The 24,072-nt window shown below is 36.2% G+C and overlaps 1 protein-coding gene across 1 annotated transcript; it reads right to left on the bottom strand. All coding sequences in view use genetic code 11, as the record gives it.

The window, feature by feature from the left end:
* Window positions 1–220: 220 nt before the first annotated feature.
* On the bottom strand, window positions 221–18,385 carry EGR_00973 (Gamma-aminobutyric acid receptor subunit gamma-3; the record flags this gene model as incomplete). Its single annotated transcript, XM_024490222.1, has 10 exons — window positions 221–286; window positions 3,606–3,880; window positions 5,824–6,124; window positions 8,012–8,167; window positions 9,031–9,180; window positions 9,931–10,038; window positions 11,763–11,960; window positions 14,211–14,339; window positions 15,488–16,090; window positions 18,116–18,385. The coding sequence occupies 10 exons, from the start codon at window positions 18,383–18,385 to the stop codon at window positions 221–223; spliced, it is 2,256 nt and encodes a 751-aa protein (XP_024355625.1).
* Between the last annotated feature and the right edge of the window lie 5,687 nt (window positions 18,386–24,072).

The following is a 24,072-nucleotide window of genomic DNA, read 5'->3' as shown; positions in this document are numbered from 1 at the left end:
AGCACTAGTGCATGGCCAAGTTCAAAATGACCCCCCAAAACCAAAAACAGAGCTCAAGCCGGACCATATAAATTGCATTTTTTCTCGGATCGGCATACAAAACAGAGTCAAAAGGCCCCCTTGGTGAATACCGCAAGTCAAAAGCTTTAGCTTATTTCATGCAACTGCTCGCAGAGTCAAGCAGGTAAACAAAGGAGCATAGAAAGGGGATGATAAGGGGCTAAGAGTATGACCTGTAGAGGGGATGGCCTCCTGGGGGCTTGCCACCAGAAACGGCAACTTTAGACTAAAACGTAGAAGTCAGTCAGGTTAAGATGGAGTTGCGAATTTCGTCAAATGGAATTGACAACAATTACATTGTACAAACAAGGCTACTTGTTACAGTTAGGCGTTAAATTTCTCTCCCAAAGGGTCGCAAGTCCTTCAACCCGACGTAAAATAAAAGATTTATTTATACACGGTTACGACTCACGTTAAAACTCCAAAAATTGGAAAAATTCAGAATTCTATCCAACTATACTTTTGAAATATCCTTTCACTGGTAGCTAATCAATGGATTCTCGATTAGTTCATAATTCAGTTACAACTAAAGTGTCACTTCACTTCTTTTTAATGGTTATCTGGAACTGTCAAATGGCTTTCATTCGACTTGTACCATACGTACTTAAGGTGTTTTTGTTATCCTATTCGCGTTTGTGTTGAAAATCGTATCTTCACGTGTCTCTATGTTGACTCTACTATCTCGATTCTTTTGACACTCCAACCATTGAAGATTCTTCTGCAGAAATTGCTGGTATGAGGACAAAAAGTAGTGATAAAGACGGCACACCAGTAACACAACGACAAATTGGAACAATGAGGGACATTTAATTGTTTGGTTTTGTGGGGTAGGGATAGGAAAAGAAGAAAAATAAAGTTAGCAGCTCATTTGAATGATGAATTTTTAGAAAAAGCAAACAAAATAAATGCAAAATATCTAAACATATGCTAAAAAAGCCCATAGATGCAAGCCATCAAGCAATGTTATCGCTCATTTGGTAAATGGATCATAAGCATAACAACTAAGTTATTTGGAAAATAGAAAACACATCATAAACACCTTTGCACCTACATGATATGCCTGATGAATACTCCGATTATTACGTGTATTGAGGGTGTCCTAGCATAGGAAAACTTATAATGATTACATTGACTCAATCTTTCCTCATCACCAAACCAGTGCTTCATGTGTAATAAGCCTGGAACTAAAGAGAAGCTAAAAAAGTGTAGATTTTTGTAGCTATTTGCACAGTTTCCATAAGTGGAACTAAAATGCGATAAAAATACTATCTGTTAAGCAAACATTTTCGTTCACAATATAAGGAAATACGTCTATTTTCGCATTACTCACCCGATACTCTTTGTCCTTTTTACACATCTCTCTTCTTCTCTTGCTAGCCTACAAAGATGTAACAAAGAGTCATTGAATAAGAGCAGAAGAAGAGAAGCAATTAACTAAGAAGGGGCCAAATCGAAAATTCATAGTTTTATTAAATTGTGGAAGATAAATGAGAGTTAAGTAAAAATGGGATGGGTTTGTGGTGTTTTAGGACGCATTCAAATTACTTCAGCAGTTATTCATTAATCTGGGCAATATCAAGCCGAGTTTTATGATGTCGAGCTAAAATTAAATCACCTAATGGAGAAATGGGGAGTGGATAGGATGGATACTTGCATATGCACCTCAAAGGTAGATGATAGTGGTTAAGTTTCAAGTATGACCATATCCTGTCAATACATATATGATCCAAAGTTAACCCGTCGTTTGCAGTTCCTGTGCTCAAACAATGACATTGAACAAAAAATTTTGCTAATAGTGTCTAACTTCTTCAATCTATCTCTAAGCACCATATCACTGAAGTAGTAAAAAGAGTGGTTTCGACATCCATTCATTATCCATTATATCTCCCCATCAAATAGCTCAAATATAACTTGTCTCACTATTTTAACAGATTAAATACGTTCAAGGATATATTGGCACTTGTGCGAGGTTTTTACTTCCCCGACTACACATTAAAATAAGCTTAGGGAAGTAAGAAAATAAAAAAGCAAAACTGAGGCGGCATTGACCACTAGTGGAGCTGTGCACACCGTAGCTTTGGCCAATGAAGTTGCGACGGATGGAGGCAGAACATTTAAAGTGGATGGTGTTAATTTCTAAGCGTCAGTTTATCCACAAATTCGTCACAGCTTACAAACAAACTGAAAATTCACATTCAGTATCATTGTTTATGCTGACTATCATGGCTAAATAAAAACTACCAATATAATCATCAACTTCTTAGTTGCGTTCTATGCTGTTTTTTCATACTCTTTACTCTACAATATGTTGCTCCAGCTGGATCAAATAAGGACAGGCCAAACTTACACGTCTACCCGACGCTACGATTGAGCCACATCACTTTTGATAGATTGTAGCGTTAACACAAAAATTATGGCACGAGCTTCGTCCATTTATCTGCATTAAATCTCGCCCTTTCGCTGCAACAAATATTCACTTTTAAGGGTGAACGGGTGGTGCAAGCAAACCATCAGTAGTTTACAATTTCTCCTTGCGATAATTCTAAGTGATTTTCAAAGTATTATAAAGAAAAATCTAAGTGCCCTCGTTTTTAAAAAACCCCTACATTGAGTCAACGTAGTCCATTCTATAAAACTGATTCGCAAATTCTAAATGGAACTTAAAATGTTGCATTGAAAGTTGACAGTTGTAACAAATAGGATTGATATCATGGAAGAATACTCACAGACACTGTTTAATCACGAAGGATGCTTATTTTATTTTTTTAGGGAATGCTAGATGTAGAAACCTGCGTTAATGTTTTCTCTCTGTACATACATTTTCAAAAAACGCATAGAAAAGATAAGGATATTTTGGTAATAGACATTTGTGGCAATCATTTAGCTTGTGATTACCCATGTCTGTCCTCTTATACTCTTGGAAAGTATGACATTAAAGGCGACTAATTGAAAGATTACCCCTTTAAAGAAAGGGCGTTAAAAAAGGAACAAGAAGAAGTTTTTGAAGAATACACAGAAATTTTTTATTTGACTTCGCTTTTTGCTAAACGGACACAAGTATATCGGTAACTCAAACTCCAAAGTGCTTTTTACTCAAATAGGGGAATCAAAACCGTTTTGAAATGTAAAATGAAGTTATAGTGTTGTCAAAAGAGGTGTTTCTTAAGTAAAACACAGACCAAGGAAAGAAAAGTAGCAATTTTATTGAGAAATACAAAAGCAAATTCTTTTGCTCTTAAAAGAGCTTCGGTACTTCCAATAAAGAGTCAGAATAAAAGGATGTGTAGAAAAAATTTAATTCCTTAAAAAGCGACTGGTGAAGAAGCTTAATGGTTCTGGTAACAAGATAAAGTAGTAACAATTACTTTTCCTCCTCTTGGATAAAGGAAAAACGAAAATCCGATTTTCCTTCATAAATAGCGAAAAACTGCAAGGAGCACAAGTGGGTAGACAGTTATCCTCTACCATAAGAAGCACTTTTGTCAATGTTTTTGGAATGCAAATGATGTTTCTACCCTATTATTTTAATTTAAAATTGCACATACATCAAAGTAGAGAATGAAAATGAAGATGCAATGCACGACGACGTAGAGTACGGCGAATGAAATGAAAACATTCTGTTCGAGGAGTTTCATCACTTCCAGCCGCCGCTGCTCCTCAATCTGCTGTGCATCGGGGAACTGGCTTAACTCCACACGATCCTGCACATCCATATAGGCACGAAGAAGGGCGAGGAAGTAGAGAGACACCATTTCATTGTTCAACGTGAAATCGCCAAGGGAAGCGCCGTTTTTCGAAGGCGAAGTAGGGGATTCGGCCCCTATGAAGGGAGTTGGCGGGACGTCCAAATAAGGATTTTCGGAAAAACTGGAGTGTACGGCAAAAATTTTAACAAACTTAGAAAGTTTAACTAAAAAGGGCCGTTTTAGGACTAAATACAATGTACCCGACTTATGCTAGATTACAAGATATAAGTTGGTAAACAATGTATTGCTACTTAACTTAAGTTCATCTGATTATAAAACGCACAATGCTGAAATGTCATACCAGTAGACCTATGATTTTTTTGGCTTCGTCTGCACTGTTTTATGGGAAAGTTATCGTTCTGATACAAAAAAATGTTTTGGCGATATAAATTTTTATTTAGACGCCACTGAGTGAAACAGAATGCTATTTATCAAATAAAAATCTTGAGAAATTTTAGGCTTCGGCTGAATCTGAGGGAATTAAACCATTATGCACTGAAGCGATGACAGTCATTATAAACTGGCTTAATTCAAGCTGCTTTAAGACCCAGCAACTTTAGACGCTAATTTCCCTACCAAATCAGAAAACACAAAAACAAAATTTTCGCAAAACACTTAAATATATATGCTCTCACTTTGGAGTACTGAATATATCTAAAGCATGCGGCTTAAAAGTAGCATTGTCTTCTTAGAAGAAAGACTTTCCTTCGGGGTTTCATAATGCTCCGCACCAGTAAGTGTTACCTTACAGTATAATGAGTGGGAATTAGGGAAGAAGGCAAAACTGCTAGGTCAAGTGGTAGTTTACATGTATTTTTGTCTGTAAAAACAATTTTTTCATCTAGGCATTTAACTAACGAACTAACTAACCAGCTAAATGGTTAACTAAATAAAAACACAAGAATACGTCTCTTGGAAATATGGTTTTATGCTATAAAAGTCCTTTGAATTGATTCTATAACACCTCACACCAATTTAATGGTGTTGAATGAAACTGGAAATTCTATTCATCTTCCTGTCGGGGCAGGCACTCACTTTCAGGCCTACTAGAAGTGTCTACATTGGTACTACTGTCTCTATCGCCAATGTCAAGTGCTTATAAAGTGTCCCCGTGCATTTGAGCGAACAAACAAATGAGCATCTTCAATTGAGTCAATCATGACAAACGAAAAAGTAGTACAGTCATGTTTGAATTAAAATCATTGCATAGCCGATAATAAATAAAATGACCATAAAATAAAAATGATTATATTTGTTAATTATTTTAGGAAAAGTAAACGAGTTGTTGAATGATGAACTGATTCCTGTGAAATAACTTACGAAGCTTATAAGGGCTAACTAATGCGTTTAGGTATGATTGCATGTTATTGAGATATAGTGATTTGGGATAAGTTTTGTCATTCAAGAGTCATGAAATAAGCTACGATAAAACAGATGCGATGTCAACATATAGGAAATTCGATTGAGGCAAAGTTATTTACTTTACGCCTACATTTAACAAAAATGAGCAAAAATCTTGGCTGCTGGACCGATAAGTGAGTTTTAATTACGCTTCGATGATTTGATGAATGTTGGCAAACAGGAGCTATAACAACTCCATGGACATTTGATCTGCGAAATAAAGTATTAAGTGATAATAAGGTTATATTTTAAAATTAAAAAATCCAGAAGTCAGCCCTTATTATTTTATCCGTTTTTTGAAGTTTTTGTCTTCTTTTTTATAAAAGTGGATAAAGCTATTGAGGTTGAAATATCAAAGAACATGTTAGTATTTTTAAAACTCCATTACTATACAGTGTCGTGTATATATGTATGCACATATATATATATATATGTCAAAAACGTGCACAAAATTTTTCAACTTTTAAAATAATTGGAAATAAAACATCTGTATGGATGAAAATCACTAAACACTTTTAGCCGAACAATTGAATAATATTTTAGGAGACGTATGGACGACTAACCTGAGCAGAAATCTAATGCGACGACCACAAATTTCAACTTGTTGGCATATTACCTGCTCCAATATTGGTGAGTGGTGTCCAGGCTCGGCGCTGTCGCTGTGTTTTTGGCACACTAAGAGGACCAGACTGAAAAGTCAATTTTCTGGATTCAGAAGGTGTAGGAGGATAGGCTTCGGCAAGAGCTTGGTGGAGCAAATCGGGATTCGTGGAAGACACATTGATTGTGGCTGCAGAAGAGTTTAATAATGCAATATCGTTCACTGATGACATCGCGTTTACAGGGAGGATTGCGATCACTGCATGCCAAATGCTGATAACACAGAGTATTGCCAGCGACATCAGTACATACTTATCCTGAAGCAATGAAAAATCGGTCATTATGAAATGCTGTTAAATAAGAGATTGAGACAGACAGTAGCGTTTGGCTTACTAAAATTCTTTTGTAGCATCCAATTTACTTGCTTACTGTTTGAGTATTTCATCTTCGTTTGAAATAAACAATTGGAATCGCCGAACTATTTGTTCTACGTTACTAATTTACTTGTCGCTAGAAAATAAGCAGTTTAACATTAACTACAAAATATGCTGCCAGAGGAAAGTGGGTGAGTTGACTTATGGTTAATAAGGTCTTTAAGCATTCAGCTGTGTATAATTTAACGATTGGCTTCAGAATACTTGAAAGTACTTTGTCCGAATGCTCATATCTTAAGATACCAAAATGAAGCAAATAAATAAACAATTTTGGGAATAAAATGGCTGCTAAACAGGCTTAGAGGTAGGGCTTTTGAAAATAACTAAAGCTTTGTAAGATCCTGAGCACATTTTTGTAGGTTTATAAGGAAACTGAAGAGTGAGGGTTTAAAGATTGGAATGAGATCCCAGATATGAACGACGTCTATGTTTATTTATCATTTTGATGCTTGGCAATAGCACAAGATAGCACACTGATACTCCAGGCGTAAAAGCTCTATTAGTATTTTTCAGGTAGGTGATATAAAATGAAATCAAAAAAGATGTGAACTTCCTATTTCTCAATATATCTTTGATGTAACTCGTTTGTGAACGAGCATTATCGCTGACGTTTAATAAAAGCAGCTAACCACACCTTAATTTCGGTATAAACTGGCTGTTACCTTATGCGTACACTTTCAGCTCATATATTTTAAAATTATTTGTGTGTTGTCATACTTACTAAAAGGTGGCAATGTTTTAATGAATGCCCTTCCCAATGGATACCGATTTAGTGCAATTTTTGAAATTCAATGTACAGCTACATGTAAGCAGGAATTTTAAACAGGAGGCCTTTGGCACTTTCGAGAATCTTGAAGTATTATTGTGCACACCGTTTCACGTTATGAGAGAAGCCATTCTATATTAATTTATTACTAAAGGAATAAATGGAATTGCTTTATGCATCATGAGACGACCGATGCCACCCAAGTAGACGATTTAAAGGTCAAAGATGTACGGTGAAAACTTTTGCGTGAGGTGACATTTGTGGAGTTACATGAATCTCTAGGTTTAAATGTTGCGTTCTTTTAAATGTAATGGGATAATAAAATGAAGTGTTTCAAAACTTCGTATTGATACACAAACATTCGCTGGCACTATAATTCGTAGTGGAAAGTGTTAGTCCACCCAAAAAATGAGGATTTCGGAACACCGAAGTTAATTTTTCCAAGAGGATGAAAAATAAACCTTATTCTGATTTCATATTAACTGACAACAGTCCAGATTAGCTGTACTTTAGCATAGTCGGATTAGAAGGGGTTAATAAGGGGATTAGCGGGAGTGGGAGCTTTTAAACGGTCCTGTTATCCAAAATGCTCGTGAAATTTGTTTAAAACTAATTTGTCAGTGTGGCAAAACAAATATTATAGTGAATTATTTAAAAATAAGCCTCATGAGTTTCAATTTTCTTATAGCCATACCATAGTTTACTTCACATTGTGTGCACAATCTACAATTGCACGACAATATTATTTAGATTGCCGTTATTTGGCTCCCTATTTTCTTCATTTAAAGACAGCTTTAAGTGGGATATCTACCACACAAGAAACTGAAGATATCTGTAATTTAGGTTTGTTCATTATCAATGGTAGCTCAAGCAGAAAGAGTACTTATTCAACTTTTTAGGGAGAAATTAAATAGAACCTAAGTATCAAGTATGGTCAGTAAATAACTAAGTTTGCAGAAATTGTGTGCCAATGAGCGTCGAGCGCACAAAATCCGATGGCTTACCATGTAAGTGAGATAAGATATGCGTGGTAGACTCTGTGTGATGACATATTTAAATGTGACGGAAGTGAGTATGAGGGTGAAGGAAAGACGAAGACGCAGTTCAGCTTTATCAGGTGATACGGCGAATGTTGCGAACGATAAGCCCGAGATCATAAACTGAAAACACAAAAAAATTCAGGACAAAACACCATAATCCGCTTGCTAGAATAGTAAATTCAACACATATACGCATACAATAGAAAGTAAATATCATGTTGGTATGACCAATGTTTTAAAATTACTACGAAGGAAAGTGTTTTGGAATTTTGGATGGCCCTCCCAAATCAATACTCTTGAGAACTTTTGAATGAAGCGTTTTAGAAAGCGTATTGCCTATCATACTTTAAAGCAAACGAAAAAACAAAAGTTAGACGCTAAAAAGAGCAACTATCATCAATTTTCTTATTGCAAATGTACACATAGATCGGCCATTCTGGCTGAGTTGCGACATATGGCATTGGCCATTTAGTAGTGTTTACAGTTCGAAATATTGCATCAGTAAAATGGTAATTGTTGAAAATAGGAAAGTAAAATTCAAATATTTCTAATTAATATACGCCTTTTTATAATGACAACGCATGAAAGATGTTAAATGTAGAAGAACGAAAGTACGAGTCAGATCTAGAGCAAGTGGCAAGTAAAAATTAGTCTGAAGATTATTTCCATAAGTGTTCTGCTAGTAATTGTTTGGAATTACAAGTATCGGCACATAAAAGTTAAGGCTTATTTGATTAAGCAAAAATAGGAATGGATGCCATAAATGATATTCCTTTAAGTGAAGCTTATTCCTATTAACCATTCACAGTGCTGCTAAAAGCCATTTGATTATTCGCGATTTAATCGAGATAGCAAATTGAAATGCAGTGAAACAAGTCCACATGGGTTTTAAATTTATTCACGAACCACCTAAAACCTAACTGTTAGGGGACTAAGTAGAGGTGGAGCCGTCAGCCTCCCTTATGCAAATGTAGCAAGCCTACCATGATGAGAAAGACGTTCCAGTAGAAATAGCCCGGTCTCCGCGCTGCTCGACAAGTGACAGAGAGACATGGATGACTCTTCATGGATCGGGAATACTCCTGCCGTATAACACGTTTCGTAATCTCCACATGCTCGTGCAGCTTCCACTCCTGCATTGGTTACAGAAAAAGGACCATTACCCTTTCTCTTTGGGGGAGGGGGGAAGAATAGCTGATATATAAAAGATTAAAAACGCATTTAAGACTAAGTCAAATAACAATGGTAATATTTTGCTTATTTAGATATGTTCACTTTATTCTCTTCATATTAATCTAAAGCATGATTCCGACATGTTTCTTCTTATAGGTACTCAAGAAATCAAGGAAAATTTTATAATAAGCCTACACTTTACATGCGCGCATTTTGCTCGCATTTTAAAACCTGTTCAAATGTACAACCAAAGTTGTGAAATACTTGCTAGCCTTTAATGACGGCATGTTATAGTTTTGACAATTTTATCCTTTAATATTTAGCAGTAAAAGCAGAATACTATGGTTGTTTTGGAGGAAACAAGGACTAAAACTCGATTTTTGCGTTTAATCTTCAATAACCGAAACACTTTAGTGGCAAAAATTAAATTGAGAGCCCGAAAATGAAAACATGGCAATCATTTTGATCCAGAGTAGGTAAACCCTTTAAAGATCTGACCGTTAAACACCGACATCAGGCGTATTTTAAATTTGATTACACAAGTTTTAACTTCATGAGTTCCTTACATGAAAAATTCGGTGTTTGTTAAATAACTATTCAGCATACGATGCCGAAGACAATTTTCTCCACTTTTACACCAGTAAATATCACTTTGAAGGGAGCAATTTATAGGGCTTTAAATAGCAAACATAGAAGAAGCCCACGTTTACCTGCTGGTCAACAAATGTTTGCTTGTTGATGGCCGACATTTCGAGGTGATCAGGGATTAGGTCAACCTCTGTGTCTGGTCTCTCAGTTGTGACTGTAATGGTTAGATCCTAGGCAATAAACAAAGCTAGTGATGTTAAAAGTTATTTGTTATAATTTAAATGACATGCAGATGAAGGTGAAATCTGTGAACAAGCAAACCAAGCCAGTAATTGAACATCTCCTGGTAAAAAGTATCCTGCAAGTAATCAGGCGGTGAACATACCAATCATCATAAAAAATTTTACCTGAGAATCAAATGAATTGTCGAAACAAAATTAATGCCAGCAAAACTTGCTCGGAAGTAAAAAGGATTTTGGAGTAATTAATGAACTAGAAAATTTGTCTTATCCAAACACGTTAATTAAACATAGGGCTGTGACTGAATAAATTAACGGATAACTGAGGGCTCTAAAACGGTGTATAAATAAAGGATAGTTCATTTCACACAAAGTGGTTGGACGCATTTTAAAATACTTTTGTAAGTCGCTAACCTAAAATGCTTTTACTGCAAGGAATTCAAAGGGTAGCTATCTTTCTCAAGTCTTTGATTAATAAATACCTATAAAGGTATCTAAAGTGGACCTACATATTTAACAGTACTAAGTTTAGGATACTTACAAGGTAAGTTGAGACCTCCCAACAACTTTGATTTTCTTTCCAATCATTAAATCTTTTGTCGTTGAATGGTTTCATGATTTTATCGCCCCACCTAAACTATGAAGTGCGTTTGCACCCAAGATTTAAAACTAATTGATTTTGCAAGAGCAATCAAAATCTATCATGCAAATGGTGGAATTTTCTTCATTAGTTGTGGTAATGCTTAAATTATATCAGACCGTTCAAAACTCCTAAATGTGGTATTTTACCTCAGTACTGGCATTGGCACAAATCATTTAACCGATAAAACGCGACTGTAATAGGGTGATGTGTGACACGAAAAAGCCTCCTTTTAATAAAACACAGAAAGTCAGGGTTAGCTACAAAATTACACTTTGGAATATGCACTCAGTTACTCAACTTTGTGCCTGGCACGAACTTGCTGAAGGCAATAAGGCTATTTTTATTGCATACAAACAAGGCATTGTCCTTTTAACAGCACTAAACCATCGATAACTGTAAAACTTTTGGTGTAAGAAATAAGTATGACTCTGCAGAAGTGGATTTCAGGTAAAGCATGATAATCGGAGCCTTGTGGTAAGGTTGAATTTTTTTTATTCAAACAATACCTAACAGTGCAAAATTGAAGTCGGAAGTGTTATTCATAACAATAATTCCATAAAACGCTTATTTAGATGCGTTGCACGCACATAACTTTTCCGTACGAACTCGGCCATTAATTCGCTTTAGCTTGATGACCTATTCCGCGTCATTTGAGTCTGTTGTCAGCTTAACTAAATAAATAAATAAGAGCGGGTAGCAATGAGTGATAATTAGTTACTTATTTGTCTTTTGTTGCCAGGCAGTCATGGGATTTATATTATAAAGGAGACAAATAAAGCTATTTTGCCCCATTTCGGTCCCGTCACGACGCGGCAAAACCCAATTGAGATATAATGTTTTACCCGTTACGACCCGTTTTAAAGGTCTGTCCACAATAAAAGTGTACAAACAATAGAGAGGAGACGTAAATGCTTTTATTGCAAAAGGATACAAAATATTGTTGGCGCAGAACAACTTGCCCTACTTTAGCGCTTATTTGATGGAGTTAACGTTAACGCTTCAGAAAGTCGCTCTACTACGCACTAAAACCAAATGTGCAAATTAAACCATAGGAGCAAAAATGGGTAACTACCTGAACATCAAGTGGAAAATCATTCAATTCAAGCGTCTCCAAAAAGACACCCTTTATGCGACGACGCTCGACAATGTAGACCTCACCGTTTTGTCCGATCGATGTGGAGAGCCATTGAACTTCCTTCGTTTCCGACAGAATATTGTCAATGTAACAAAGTGGATTCCAATACCTCTCTAAATCAATCGTTCCTAATTCCTGCAAAGAGTAATATTATCCAAAAAACTGAATAAGCACCAAAAAAAACTCAAAAAAATAAATGACCACATTTATGTAATAAGAAGTACGTCTCTTAGATCTCTAAAATTTATGAAAGGGAGACTTTAAACCTGGAATCAAGAGTTAAGCACTTTTTTTGGAATTCCAGATGTTAAATGTTACTGGATGGCTCCAAATAAAATCTCACATTATTAGTGATGGAATGAATTTACAAAGCAATATTCATGTACCATTACGTATATGGAGTATTAAAGGAGCATGAACGACGAGTAGGCTAAAATGTTTGAAGCCTCAACCCTCCTTCTTGAAGCAATATTTTAGCCATAATTTGCAATGCCAATTTGGAGGCAGCAAGTGATAATGTTCAGCACTGGAGCAGCTAGTACTTGAGTTTAAGTATACCTAAAAAGAATGTTAATAGACTCGTCTTTAGAAATGCTCGTCTCTAAGGTAACACGCAAAAGACCCATTAATAGTAAAAAACGGGAGATTTTAAGTTCGACGTTAAGCTAGATTCCATATTGTCTTACTGGCAACTGAGCTGATTTTGGTAATGGACATTAAGGTTACAAAAAAGCCAAAATGAACACTATATAAATGTGTCTTTACTTGAAATTAAACTAATAAAGTGGCAAAAGCTGTACAGGCAAAAGCGGAAGAACTTTGAGAAACGAATCCCTTTTTTGGCAACGTTGCAAAATGCTGGTAATTTAGGAGTTATTCGCATATTCCTGTCTGGAAATTGGTTATCGGAAACCCGGATTTCCGTTATTGAAGTTATTAGTAACTCTTCACCCACAATTCAAAATATTTTTGCAACATACATGAGGTTCTCCAGCATTTTACTCAACTCCAGCCATGCAATAAATAAACTAGAAGGAATGGGTTCAATCCCAAATAGTTAATGTTTATTTGTTGAGGTGGACGTAAAGTGAATTAGTTTACAATAATATTTAGCTAACAAAGAATGACCCTTCCACAAAAAGTATTAACCTACTAGCCAAGGTTGACTTAGCTTTACTTTATCCCGTGTTACATATGGGTGCTAGAGGTTGTTTTTGTATTTTTTATTCCTAATCTTCTGCCAAAATGAATTTCTAAACTGAATGGGTTTTGCTATAGTAACAGAAAACCAGAATTAGCCTTTTGCTGACCGGATGCAGTTTGTTAGTCACATGAAGAGCCGACGGTAACAACCGTTGGACTAATTCACCCACTTCCGATAGTTACCTTTGGAAGGGCAAAGATTGGCGTATCATGGGAAGTGTCTGTGATATTTACTGTACCGTAGTAAGTTTGCCTACAAAGTGTGTTGCTAAAAGAGGCTATAATAACGACTTTGTTTCCATACACAAATGACAATCTTTCAGCATAGATTGCTAGATGTTTGTATTTTACAGAAATCAATTTTACTAAAACATATGAAAATAAGATTAATATTTATTAGGAGAACGAACATGACCCCTAAACGAACAAACACGTGTTCCCGTTCCTAGCAGTAGCTGTCACGAGGAAGGTTCTTTTCAATCAAAAGCGCACTATTTATTGCCGGGAATTTTAGCAGATGCAGAAAGCACTCCATTTGGATGGAAATGAGCATGTCCTAATGTTAACTTTATGCTCTTCAATTAGTGGAGTATTGTTGTGTCTAATGAGGTACATTCATTTATTATTTTCGAAATTACCGACCTTTCTGGTATGAAAAATGTTGGAAGACAAGTGTTAGCAACGGTTTCTTGTGAAGAAGTAAAACAAGAAATACTTTAAATGATTACCGATGCAGATATATTTAGCCACCCGAGTCTTTCCTGAAGTTATAAGTAGTCACGGTAGTGCGACAAACTATTTTACCAACGTATAGAGGGGTTGAGAGGCCACTGACATATTTCAGAGGCCATGCCATTGAACGGAAGTGTAATCTGCAAGGACTTAATTGCCTGCGTATACAACGCCAAGTTAAACCAACTATCTATGCATTGCACATATCAGACTGGACACACGCTTCATAGGTTTTGAAAAGTTTTGGACTTCCTCTGGAAAATATTTTCAAGTCGAAAATAGTTTGCAAATTTGTGAAAATCAAATTAAATAAGCAAAGTTAATTCTGCTGATGCTTACCAAAGAAATGATCCGTCTTTAATGGCATGAGGAATATAAGTGGAGCTAAAGGTACTTATTTTATCGATTTTACTTTTATAGGAGATATGTAAGATAAGATTAAGATCTTACCTCTGGCAACTTTCCATCTAATCGCGGTTCATGCCATTTGGCCTGCAAGAAGGCATCTGCCTGATAGAATTCTTTTAGAGTATCGATTTCTCCTATTTTTAGGAAAACTACTTGCACCTCTACGACAACCTTTTGAAAGAAAATGAAAAGAATATCCAGTAATTATTTGTACTTAGCGAGAGCATGACATAATTTAGCCGACAATAAGACAGTCCGACTTAAAAATATTTAGGACCCACACTTCCAGTTGTCTGGCTTTTAAAAAATAGTCAGAAGCCAATTTATGATATATTTTAAATTTGTGGGAGTGCATTCAACTTCCATTTGTCATTAAAGCCGTGCTAATGTTTATGTACAATATCTTAAGAACTCATCCACAAGAGGTGAGCTTTACAATTCACTAAAATATTTAATCTGGCTTTGAAGACTGCAAATAATATCGTTGTTAGTTTGGGGTGATATTTTGCATTAATTATTTTTTTTTAATGGATGCCATTATAATGTATAAATTTACTTTCTTTCTGTCTAGACAACTGAGCCGAACACAGTGAAGTATCTTTTCCCACCTATAAAACGCTTACAGATGTCTTTAACTGTTCACTTACGGAGTTAAAATTACAATTTAAAGTTCGGTTCAAAAGGGCGAATTCCATTTATCCTGGAAATTTGGATGTTTGTAAGTAACATTATTGTACCGTAAGATAGATTCACTTAATAGCAAACTTTCCAGTTCTTTGTAAAACTTCAGCGCACGCCCTCGGGGAATAATTAAGCTATATTACATGGTTTTTTGTCGCCACTATTCAATAGCGATAGGTTCATGTTTGTATGGTTTTCAAAGTCGACAAGGCATTTAGTTGTGTCGACAAAATACTGATTATCATTAACTGGGAAGTGAATTAGTTGACACTGTAAATGGAGGAAAACGGATCAAACAGCTAGCTTAATTCAGATTCATCAATCATATAAGGTGTTAATCGTCTTCCACAACCAGACAAGTCATGATGTTTAAACACAATCCCAACTATTTCACCAAACCTTTTGCCTAACCTTGTAGTAATTTACTTACAAATGACATGTTGCCTATTCAGACACTTTGTTTTTGGTAAACAAAGATAGTTTCCTGTTTTTGTTTACAAATAGTTGAATAAATCCGGAAAAAACATGCAGTTATTAATTTTAAATAGTCAAGCTAAAAGTTTTCACATTAATGATTTAACTGTTACCCCTTTAACTGGTGCTAGAAAAGTACTTCTAAAATCATAGAAATTTCATACCTTTTCCTTACGGATGGCAAGGTGCTTTAATTCGCGTCCATTCTCGCCACTTTTTCGTCTTACTTGCGCTAGCACAGCGCCTGATGTCCAGGTTTCCGGCGATGTCTCTCGTTTCAACGAAGACATAAGAATGGAAGAGTGTTCCAGAGTGTTGCAGAGATCCGACAATACCGACACCAACTCATCCATTTGCGAAGCCTGTAAATCCAGTGAAAATCCCTTCGAGGAAGCCTGTCTTTCTGCCCCTCTTCCAGCCATTTGCTGATGGTGATGCTGTTGATGAGTTTGGTGTTTATGGTCCTTCCACGTGACAGATTTTTCCAGAGATATGCGACGATGATTTGGCGAGAGAATCTTCACTCTACCAGAGCGCCGAAGACCACTTATTTTAACGGATGTATCCAGAGGATCGACGGGAACGTCGGGAACTGTAGACTCCTTCATAAAACTCTTCCATGGTGAACGTTGACGGTGTGGTTTGAGACTTGATGAGTTGGTAAGTGGGTGATGTAAGCGACGATGAGAGTTATACGTTTCTTCATCAGCCGAAATGGAAGCCCTCGTCGGAAGGGCCACTCGTAAGGTCAGAGCTTTTTCAAAATTCTGAAGAAAATAGTGCGAAACCGAGCATTTTTAAAATTTGAACTGCAATCTCAAATGAGGGCACATAGCTGCCTGATCAGCAGTGAGACATGCGCAACTTGGTGATACAAGTCCCCATAAAAGATCGGGTTAATTTTTTTGCCTTAAAATAGGAAAAATTCACGTCCTGATGGGTGTAGGTGGTGTTAAGTTTAATTAAGTTCGTTTTTGAATTAATCAACTTGAATTTGGCATAAGTCTGGTGAGCTCTCATCTGCTTTTACTCAGGCTATGTGTATATATAATCTTGCTTCAAGGAAACGATACAATTTTGTACACATAAATGAAATTTGGGTAAAAATGACATTCACTTTTGGTTGCTTCTGTTTCCAGTTAAAATGTATGGGGACAGCTGCTTTTAAGAAATCAATTTCAAATAACTCTCATCTGCAGGAACTGCAGAAAGCCTTTCTGCACGCAACTTCCACCTGGAATAAATGGCCCCTTTAAGTGACTTGCTAAATAGTTTTTTATAAGTCAAATAGAGTAGGCCAATAGCCTTGCAAATATCGCAATTTTCAATAAGAACATAAAAACATATTTGAAAAATGCCTTTTTAGCATATTTAAATTAACGTAGTTTTTGAAATAAACTGCACTTGTGTCAGTTTTCTGAAGAAGAGAGATTGTTTGTATTTTCCACTAAAATTTGCCTTTGCTCTGTTTAATGAATGTTGCTTTGTTTCTGGTTAAAGCTGCTCGACACCATACGGCATCACTTCCCATTAACGTCCAGACCACCTTTACGAATTTTGTGAATTATCTTCAAAAAATTAAACAAGGCTAGCTCCGAAATAAGTAAAGCACAACCCTTGACAAAAGACATGCGCTAATAGAGCATAAAAATAATTTAGAACATGGGAATGTCTCATAAGAGACTCCCTCCACTTTGAGTTATTTTCCGAGATAAGTCGCGTCAATGTGAAAATATTGTTAGAAAAAGCTAATCCAATCAACATTTATGTATATTGTGATTAAGACCACTATTTACTAAGGCCAATTCTACACTAAACTCTCCTTACAGCCGGTAGCTCTATGCTTTGCTTTATTTTTGTCTTGGTGATGCCTTTGAGGTCCTTTTGATCTCACAATCAGGCGTTCAAACATACCAAAACCTGCGTGGTTCATTATTCAAAACGGGTATGAATTGGGCTTCTCTTTGAATAGATGGTTCATCCGAAAATATAAATTTCTCTAAAAATACTAGAAACAAGTTGCTGGTGAAGATTTTTACTGTAGTAACTACAATGAAGTAAAAACGAGTACGCGAAGGAACAGGGTTAAATTCTCACTATTTTAGTGACCACACTAAGAAAAAAGACACTACCTGAAACAACTTATGTGCACAAAAAATATTCATACTAAAGTTAGGAGTAGACAAGCCATTTTGTAGTGCGAAGTACACATAGTAAAGTAGAGGTGCACTCGTGTGCGCTTTACAAAAAGCACAACTACACTTCGACCTTGCTATATTGAAGGGGAATCGTTTGAGGCAAATAAGTTATCATTTACCAGCGCTGTTCTTACTTTACTGCTCAACGGACAAACAGGTTAACCATCTTTTGGCTATTATTCGCCTTTATTGTTGTTATGACAAATTTAATAGAAGAATTCTAGTTTGACATCACCTGGTAATACCGTTTAGATGGGTGTGCTAAAAACCCCACGATAATTAACTGACAGTTGGCAACAAGAAATGCACTTGATTTTATTTTCATCCATATTTTTCTTTCCTAAAAGTGACTGAAGATGGATAATTAAATTTAGCAACTTCTTCTTGCCGAAGCTTGGGCCACTTTTTAGAAACATTCACCGCCGTTTTTATAATTTTGCCCAACGAATTAATAACTTAAGCAAAATGAAACGAACGAACAAATGAACCTCAGGTTGAATATTAAAACAAATGAGAAAATTTAGTCACATCAAAAGTCATTTAAAATACTCTTCCCTAGCAATTTTTAAAAGGTGTTAGAAATTAGTGACTAACGCCTTTAAAGATTGAATCCGCCACACTGTTCATCGATCCATTTCTATCCGGTGTCCCTTTCAGTTTTTTCATTTCTTCTGTCGGTGATGTGCCCGCGGTGGGAAGGCAATTGATGGGGTTTTCATAAAGCGTGCTGGTTTCGAATCGCCAGCCATCACCACCTGCTCCATTCCAACCCATATTACTTGGACGTCGCTGATAACTATGCGACGGGAATATATCTTCGTAGATACCAGGAAGAGGTCCACATCCAGTTTGCAAAGGTGGCATTGGCAGAGGAGGCAGTCTAGGCCGAATCGGACTCTCTTGTTTCAAGATAAATGAATTTAACGCAGTTTCACTTCCAATGCTTTCTTCACTGGCAACTGCTTGGGAATGTACTGGAGTTAAAGCAATCGGATTTAAATGTTTTCTCAGCTCTACACCTGTAGGTCCCGTCAAGCAACCGATGGTGTAATGTGCCTGGCTGGAATTGCGTCCGCGAAGAATGTCAACAGCAAGAGACGAACCAACTTCTTTGCTTCTAAGTAGGTTGGATTCGTCTTTTGCACTCCTTTGTGGAAAATATGACATCTTTAAAGAGGTTTTAGTAAACGTTCATTTAGGCGTTCCCTGGATTTCTGCAATTGGACTGGGAAAACGCTAATACGGCCTACTTATCTCAGAGCATCTATGATGTACAAATATGAAAGCCTAGGAATGGCCAATGGCGGAGAGACAGCAATCCGATTGGATAAAACCAGGAATTGGTTTATTAATGGGTTTGGCCGGAATGAAGAAGTCAGATGTGAACCCCTTTTTCGAAAGTCATCGTAGTAGTTATGATCAACACTGAAGCCGAAAGAAAATCAGATATAATTCCCCTAGCATTACCCTTTTCCTGGTTGTGACCACATCAGACAAAAAATTTTTAAATATGTTAATTTAAAGTGGTTTATTAATGTTTGTGCATCATTTAATGAGACCCTAGTTGAGCATATATCTCATATATTCGCTTAATTGTCACCATTAGCAGTTTTTGACTGTTTTTGTCTGGTTTTAGTGTACAAGTTGGGAAATGATTAACTCAAGTGGTCTTTTTTTGCAATTTGTCAAAGATTTGACAGATCTCTTGGCTTTTGTTCGAAAATAAACAAAATTTTGAGACTAGCTACTATAGTTAGATTAATTTGGTCAAAATGCATTACGGTGAAGGATTGGGAACCATGTGGTAACAGCTTGTAGAGAGTTACACAAAATACATACCCACGAGAACAGCTATTAAAATTGTAATACGCAATGACAAGTGTTTATAGTGCTTTAAATTTGTTGAAGTATTCTCGTCTTTTGTGACTGCATTGTTGTCAAGGTTTTTCTTGTCATCAAAAAGTGTTTAATCATTGTTTTTGTGCCTCTACGTCTCATGTCAATCTGCGCTTATGCATGCAGTTTACTCAAGATGGGGGTCAGAGGGGAAACCTCAGGTAAAAAATAAGTGAACTTCTGTAATCTACAATGTCATTCTAGTAGAAGGACAAATAGAGCTTATTGCATGAGGTTTTTTGGTTAGCATTAGCGATTAAGCAAATGAACCTTATCAGATAAAGGTCTCTATATACAAAAAAATATATAATTTTTTTGCAGAACATGCCAAGCGATGCACAAAATGATTGACGTTTAATTATTCGTTGACAACCAGCTAGTCAAGACGGACTTAAAACTTTTAAAACCAAAAAATTATAAATTTTTCATGCTTAACATGATTTGGACAAACTTCGAGGTACTCATCCCAGTTTTTGGTTTCACATCTGAACGCTAAATTCACAAGATTTCTTGCACATCGTGAAACGGTTAAAGACTAACTCCTCTTTGGGAGAAGTTTCCGTCCTTGCCCCTAGAGCTTAGTCAAATCGTGAGACTCGCGGTACATCAAATAGTTAAGTCGGAAATGCATCTTCCAATTAACTTAATAAAAAATTGAATTCTGGTATAATCGAAAGAACCAGTTAGCCATAAGGCGTAATTTTATTTCCTCTACCTTTCTAGGGATTCCTTAATTTCTTTAGATTGTTTAATGATAGTTTTGTAGGCATTTTCGAATTTTTTTGCAGACAACGGTTCACCCTAAACAACAATAAACGTGAATTAGCACCCAAATGCCTTCAGCATTCTGTTACTGAGAAACGACTATCCCATGCTGCCACTGAGTCTTAAAAATAATTGCCCTCTACACTTATTAATGAACTACAAGAACTAGCTAAGCTTGACTGCTGGCACGGGTATCCACTTTATGGGTCTCTTTAAGGCGTCGGTATTCTCTACCCAGAGCAAATTCCAAAAAACTTCACGAAACTAGGATTTCGAAATAAAGATTATTTTGAAATACAATAACTGGTGGAAAAAAGTTGGCTTTTTCACCACTAACAGGTATTATAAGTTGCGTCCTCGTTTTATGTGCTGGCAAAATAACCTCTTCCCGCCAAAAGCAGCTTACTCCTCAATTGGTTGTAGAGAACCAAAAAATATTTAAGTTCCATTAAAAATAAGGACAAATCCATTGCCTCCTTGAATAAACCTGATGAAAGGATTCTCGTGGTTATGGTACTCCCAACCGCATTCTTCCACTTCTCGAGCTTGGTCAATTGCTACTTCTGATATGGTTTTAATAACTGCAGCCCAGAAATCCGACGAACCAAAAAGAATGCCTAAAAAGTAAATTTCTTAAAGTAACCTAACGTTCGGGTTGAAGTTGGTGGGAGAAACCATTTGTCCGATCTATGTGTCAATGGAATACCTGGTAACGGGTGGACATCAAATTTGAGCCACAAACTGCAGATTAATCAAACAAAATTATTTTTAGCAAGGAAGCGGAAATTATAAGAGCTTCGCTATGAGCGCAGGGATTTTAACAGCCTTTGTCAACAAAAAACGAAAACTAGGTTATATTTTGTTTAAAAGGCAGTAGCTGAAACAATCGTATGCCTTGGAGACAAAGTTCACGTTAAAACTGTTCCGAACGCATCATCAAACGAACTCAATGTCTAGGTTAACTTTAGGTTTTACAGTTAATTAAACAACAAGTGAGGCAACTTAAGCTCTTCGACTTGAGGTCTTTACTTAGTACAAAATCAAGCTGTGCTCAAGATTATTGGATGCCTTCCCTGCGATTCGGATCAAACAGATTGTGTATGCTTTTTTGAGCGGTTGATCTTAAAAAGTCAAAATTACGATGCAGTGGTCCTAATAATGCGCAAAAATACTTAAAACTTCCTAGTAAATCAGTATGAAACAACAGGCTTGTTTTCCGTGTACTGAATTTCAATTCGTCTCCTTTGCCATGACAAGCAATTTTCTTTTGAGTTTGTCAGGAATCTGCATCCTTATGGCAGTTGCTTTGCACATACTGCAAGGGAAGAAATATCACAATCTCTATTTAAAAAGAGGTTGAATTTGGTTGAACGTTAATTTTGTTTACATTATTTCCAAGATGTCAATGAAAGACAGCAGACTTACCAGAATTGTAAAGAGTGTTCTGTTCGTAATTTTTTTTCCAAATTCATGGTAGATGTGTTCCCACCTATCTGTCTTAACAATATGGTGCTGATGAAATTTGACAATTAGAGTGTCTCAGCTGAGGACGTTTTGGGTAATTCTATTACATAACATCGAATATAGGCGTCTTGTTAACAGCGTTGTAGGTAGTTTTTACTGTCTCATTTGCTTTTACTGTGCGTTTTAAATAAAGTGGGCTATTAATGGTAGCCCAGCTGACCTCTTATTACATTTATTTATTTTCTTAAATTATTTTCAAACACATACGCAATACTAATTCAACCATAATCTCATTTGGTTTAAATTAAACGGGGTTGATAGAAATAGTAAAAGAAGAACGTGCCTAGAGACTACTTTTCAACTTAAAATTTCCAATTGTACAAGATATTTTATTCATGAACTTCGCTAGCGGCTTGGAAGTCGTACAACATTTATCCTTAAATGTAGACTCTTTAAATGAGCCTTCAGTAACGAATAAGTATTTGAAAGGTATAATAATACTTAAAAAAGGCGTAAGCCATTTTCTGTTGTTTAAGGACAATATTACTACTTGAAACCTTACAGCGGTATAATCCTGACGTCGAACGACTTTTTACGTGGCCGATGCTCTTCTGTGCACCAGTCATGTGAATATCTATTATATTCGACAAGCGTGACCTAACCTTGAGCTCACGACATTTCGAGGCCATTATTGTCATACTGAGAATCTTGGCATGTGATTAGGATTTCCACCTTAGCGTATCAATGGGATGCAGTATTAAAAGTGCGTCTGAGTCGCCTACTATGTAAAGGATTCAGCTTAAGGTTTGTGGAAGCTTACTCACAGTTTGTATTTTTGGAAAATGATGATAATTTGTTTAAGTCGATGGTATTTCTGCCATAATAAATGAGTAGCATGAATCATTAGGAGCATCCATTTACAAATATTCCGCCAATGTTACTGCGTTTTATCCACCTTCTTGACGCTGTCCTATTTGAATTTTTGGGAAATTCGGAGAGGTAATGGTGATTACCAGTGTTTCAAAATCATTTACCTAGCAAAACACTGCTTATTCTTTTCAGTAGAACAAAATCTGTCCCTTTAAATATTCAAACCCTCATAAACCCTTTCTGCAGAACTCCAACCCACCTTCACTACAAAGTCCAAATAATTAATTCGGTGCGATCATAAGCTTTAGAATTAGGGGAAAACGAAACAAGGTTGCGCACCTTTTCAGTGTGTGAATTTGTTTAAGCGTCATGCATCTCAAATTCACTGTCTCCTATGATTACGCACAAAGTGCTCATTAAAACAAGATTTCCACAGATTTGTCCCGATTTAAGTAAGTTCCCTTATGTTGGTATTTCAGTATGATTTGCATTAAATGGGATGTGTTTTACATATCTACTCATATTAATAAGTTGGTTTACCTCTGAAAGGATTAGTAAAATGCGTACACAGTGATTGCTTAATCACCTTAAGCCATGATTGCACTTGGGTAAATTTCCACCTCAAAGTTAAGGAATTGTGTTGATTTTTCCAGTAAGTATCCAACTGAAGGTCGCTTTCTTGCACTTGATTACTAAGTGAGAGAATATTTTATTGACTTGATAATCCCAAGAGAAATTGGTTTTCAGTCAACATTCGATTGAATTGTGGTTCTAATGTAGTTAGCCAAATTTCGGGTTTTCTTGCATAACTGTGTATTAGCTCTTGTTTAGGATTGTAGGGCCAAAATGACTACCGCAATAGACAAAGGACTTTTAGGGAAAGAGTTTTGGCTTAACGAACAACGAAGTTTTTCCAAAGATACAAACGAAATTACAAAGTTTAAAAGAAGTAGCTCTAGCCTTTTAGAAAATTGCAATTTGAGTTAAGCTTAACTCGACACGCTAGCGAGTTTAGAAATGTAAATTCCTTTGTGATAATTCCTAACTGTCCAACTTCTCAAGTTATGCCGGGCTACAGCTTTTTCAGTAAAAATGCTTAAAAAAGCAAAAAGTTGCATTTTATCGGGTTTGTAAGAGAAAAAAACAATTAAAGGATGCAGTAACTTTTAGAAAGCCCTTAAAACACTTGATTCATGAACAATTAATGAATTTGTCTTGTAAAAATATTGCCAGCAACTCAAAAAAGTGCAATTTCGCACTAAATCCTCCTGACTGCAAAGCATGACAAGCCTTTTTCGTGCTTTTGCAGCAATTGTTTACTTATTTGACTTCCGCGAGGTGTCTTAATAGGTTGATTGTAACTACGCACTTTACTTTTCAGATGTATTCACTCGCTACGGGACCCAATGTAAGGCGCTCCTTAAGTAGAAGCAGATGAAAGTAAGAGAAGGCATTGATCTCATAAATGACATGGATGAAATAGGGGACCATCGAGGTGGTAAAAATCAGGGAACATACAAAGCGTTAGGCAAGTTGAAAACGGCATCGAAATTCAT

The sequence above is a fragment of the Echinococcus granulosus genome (assembly GCF_000524195.1).
Source record: "Echinococcus granulosus chromosome Unknown EG_S00003, whole genome shotgun sequence".
In the NCBI taxonomy this organism is placed as follows: Eukaryota; Metazoa; Platyhelminthes; class Cestoda; order Cyclophyllidea; family Taeniidae; genus Echinococcus; species Echinococcus granulosus.
Note: the sequence above shows the minus strand (reverse complement) of the source record. Positions and strands in the feature narration are given on the sequence as shown.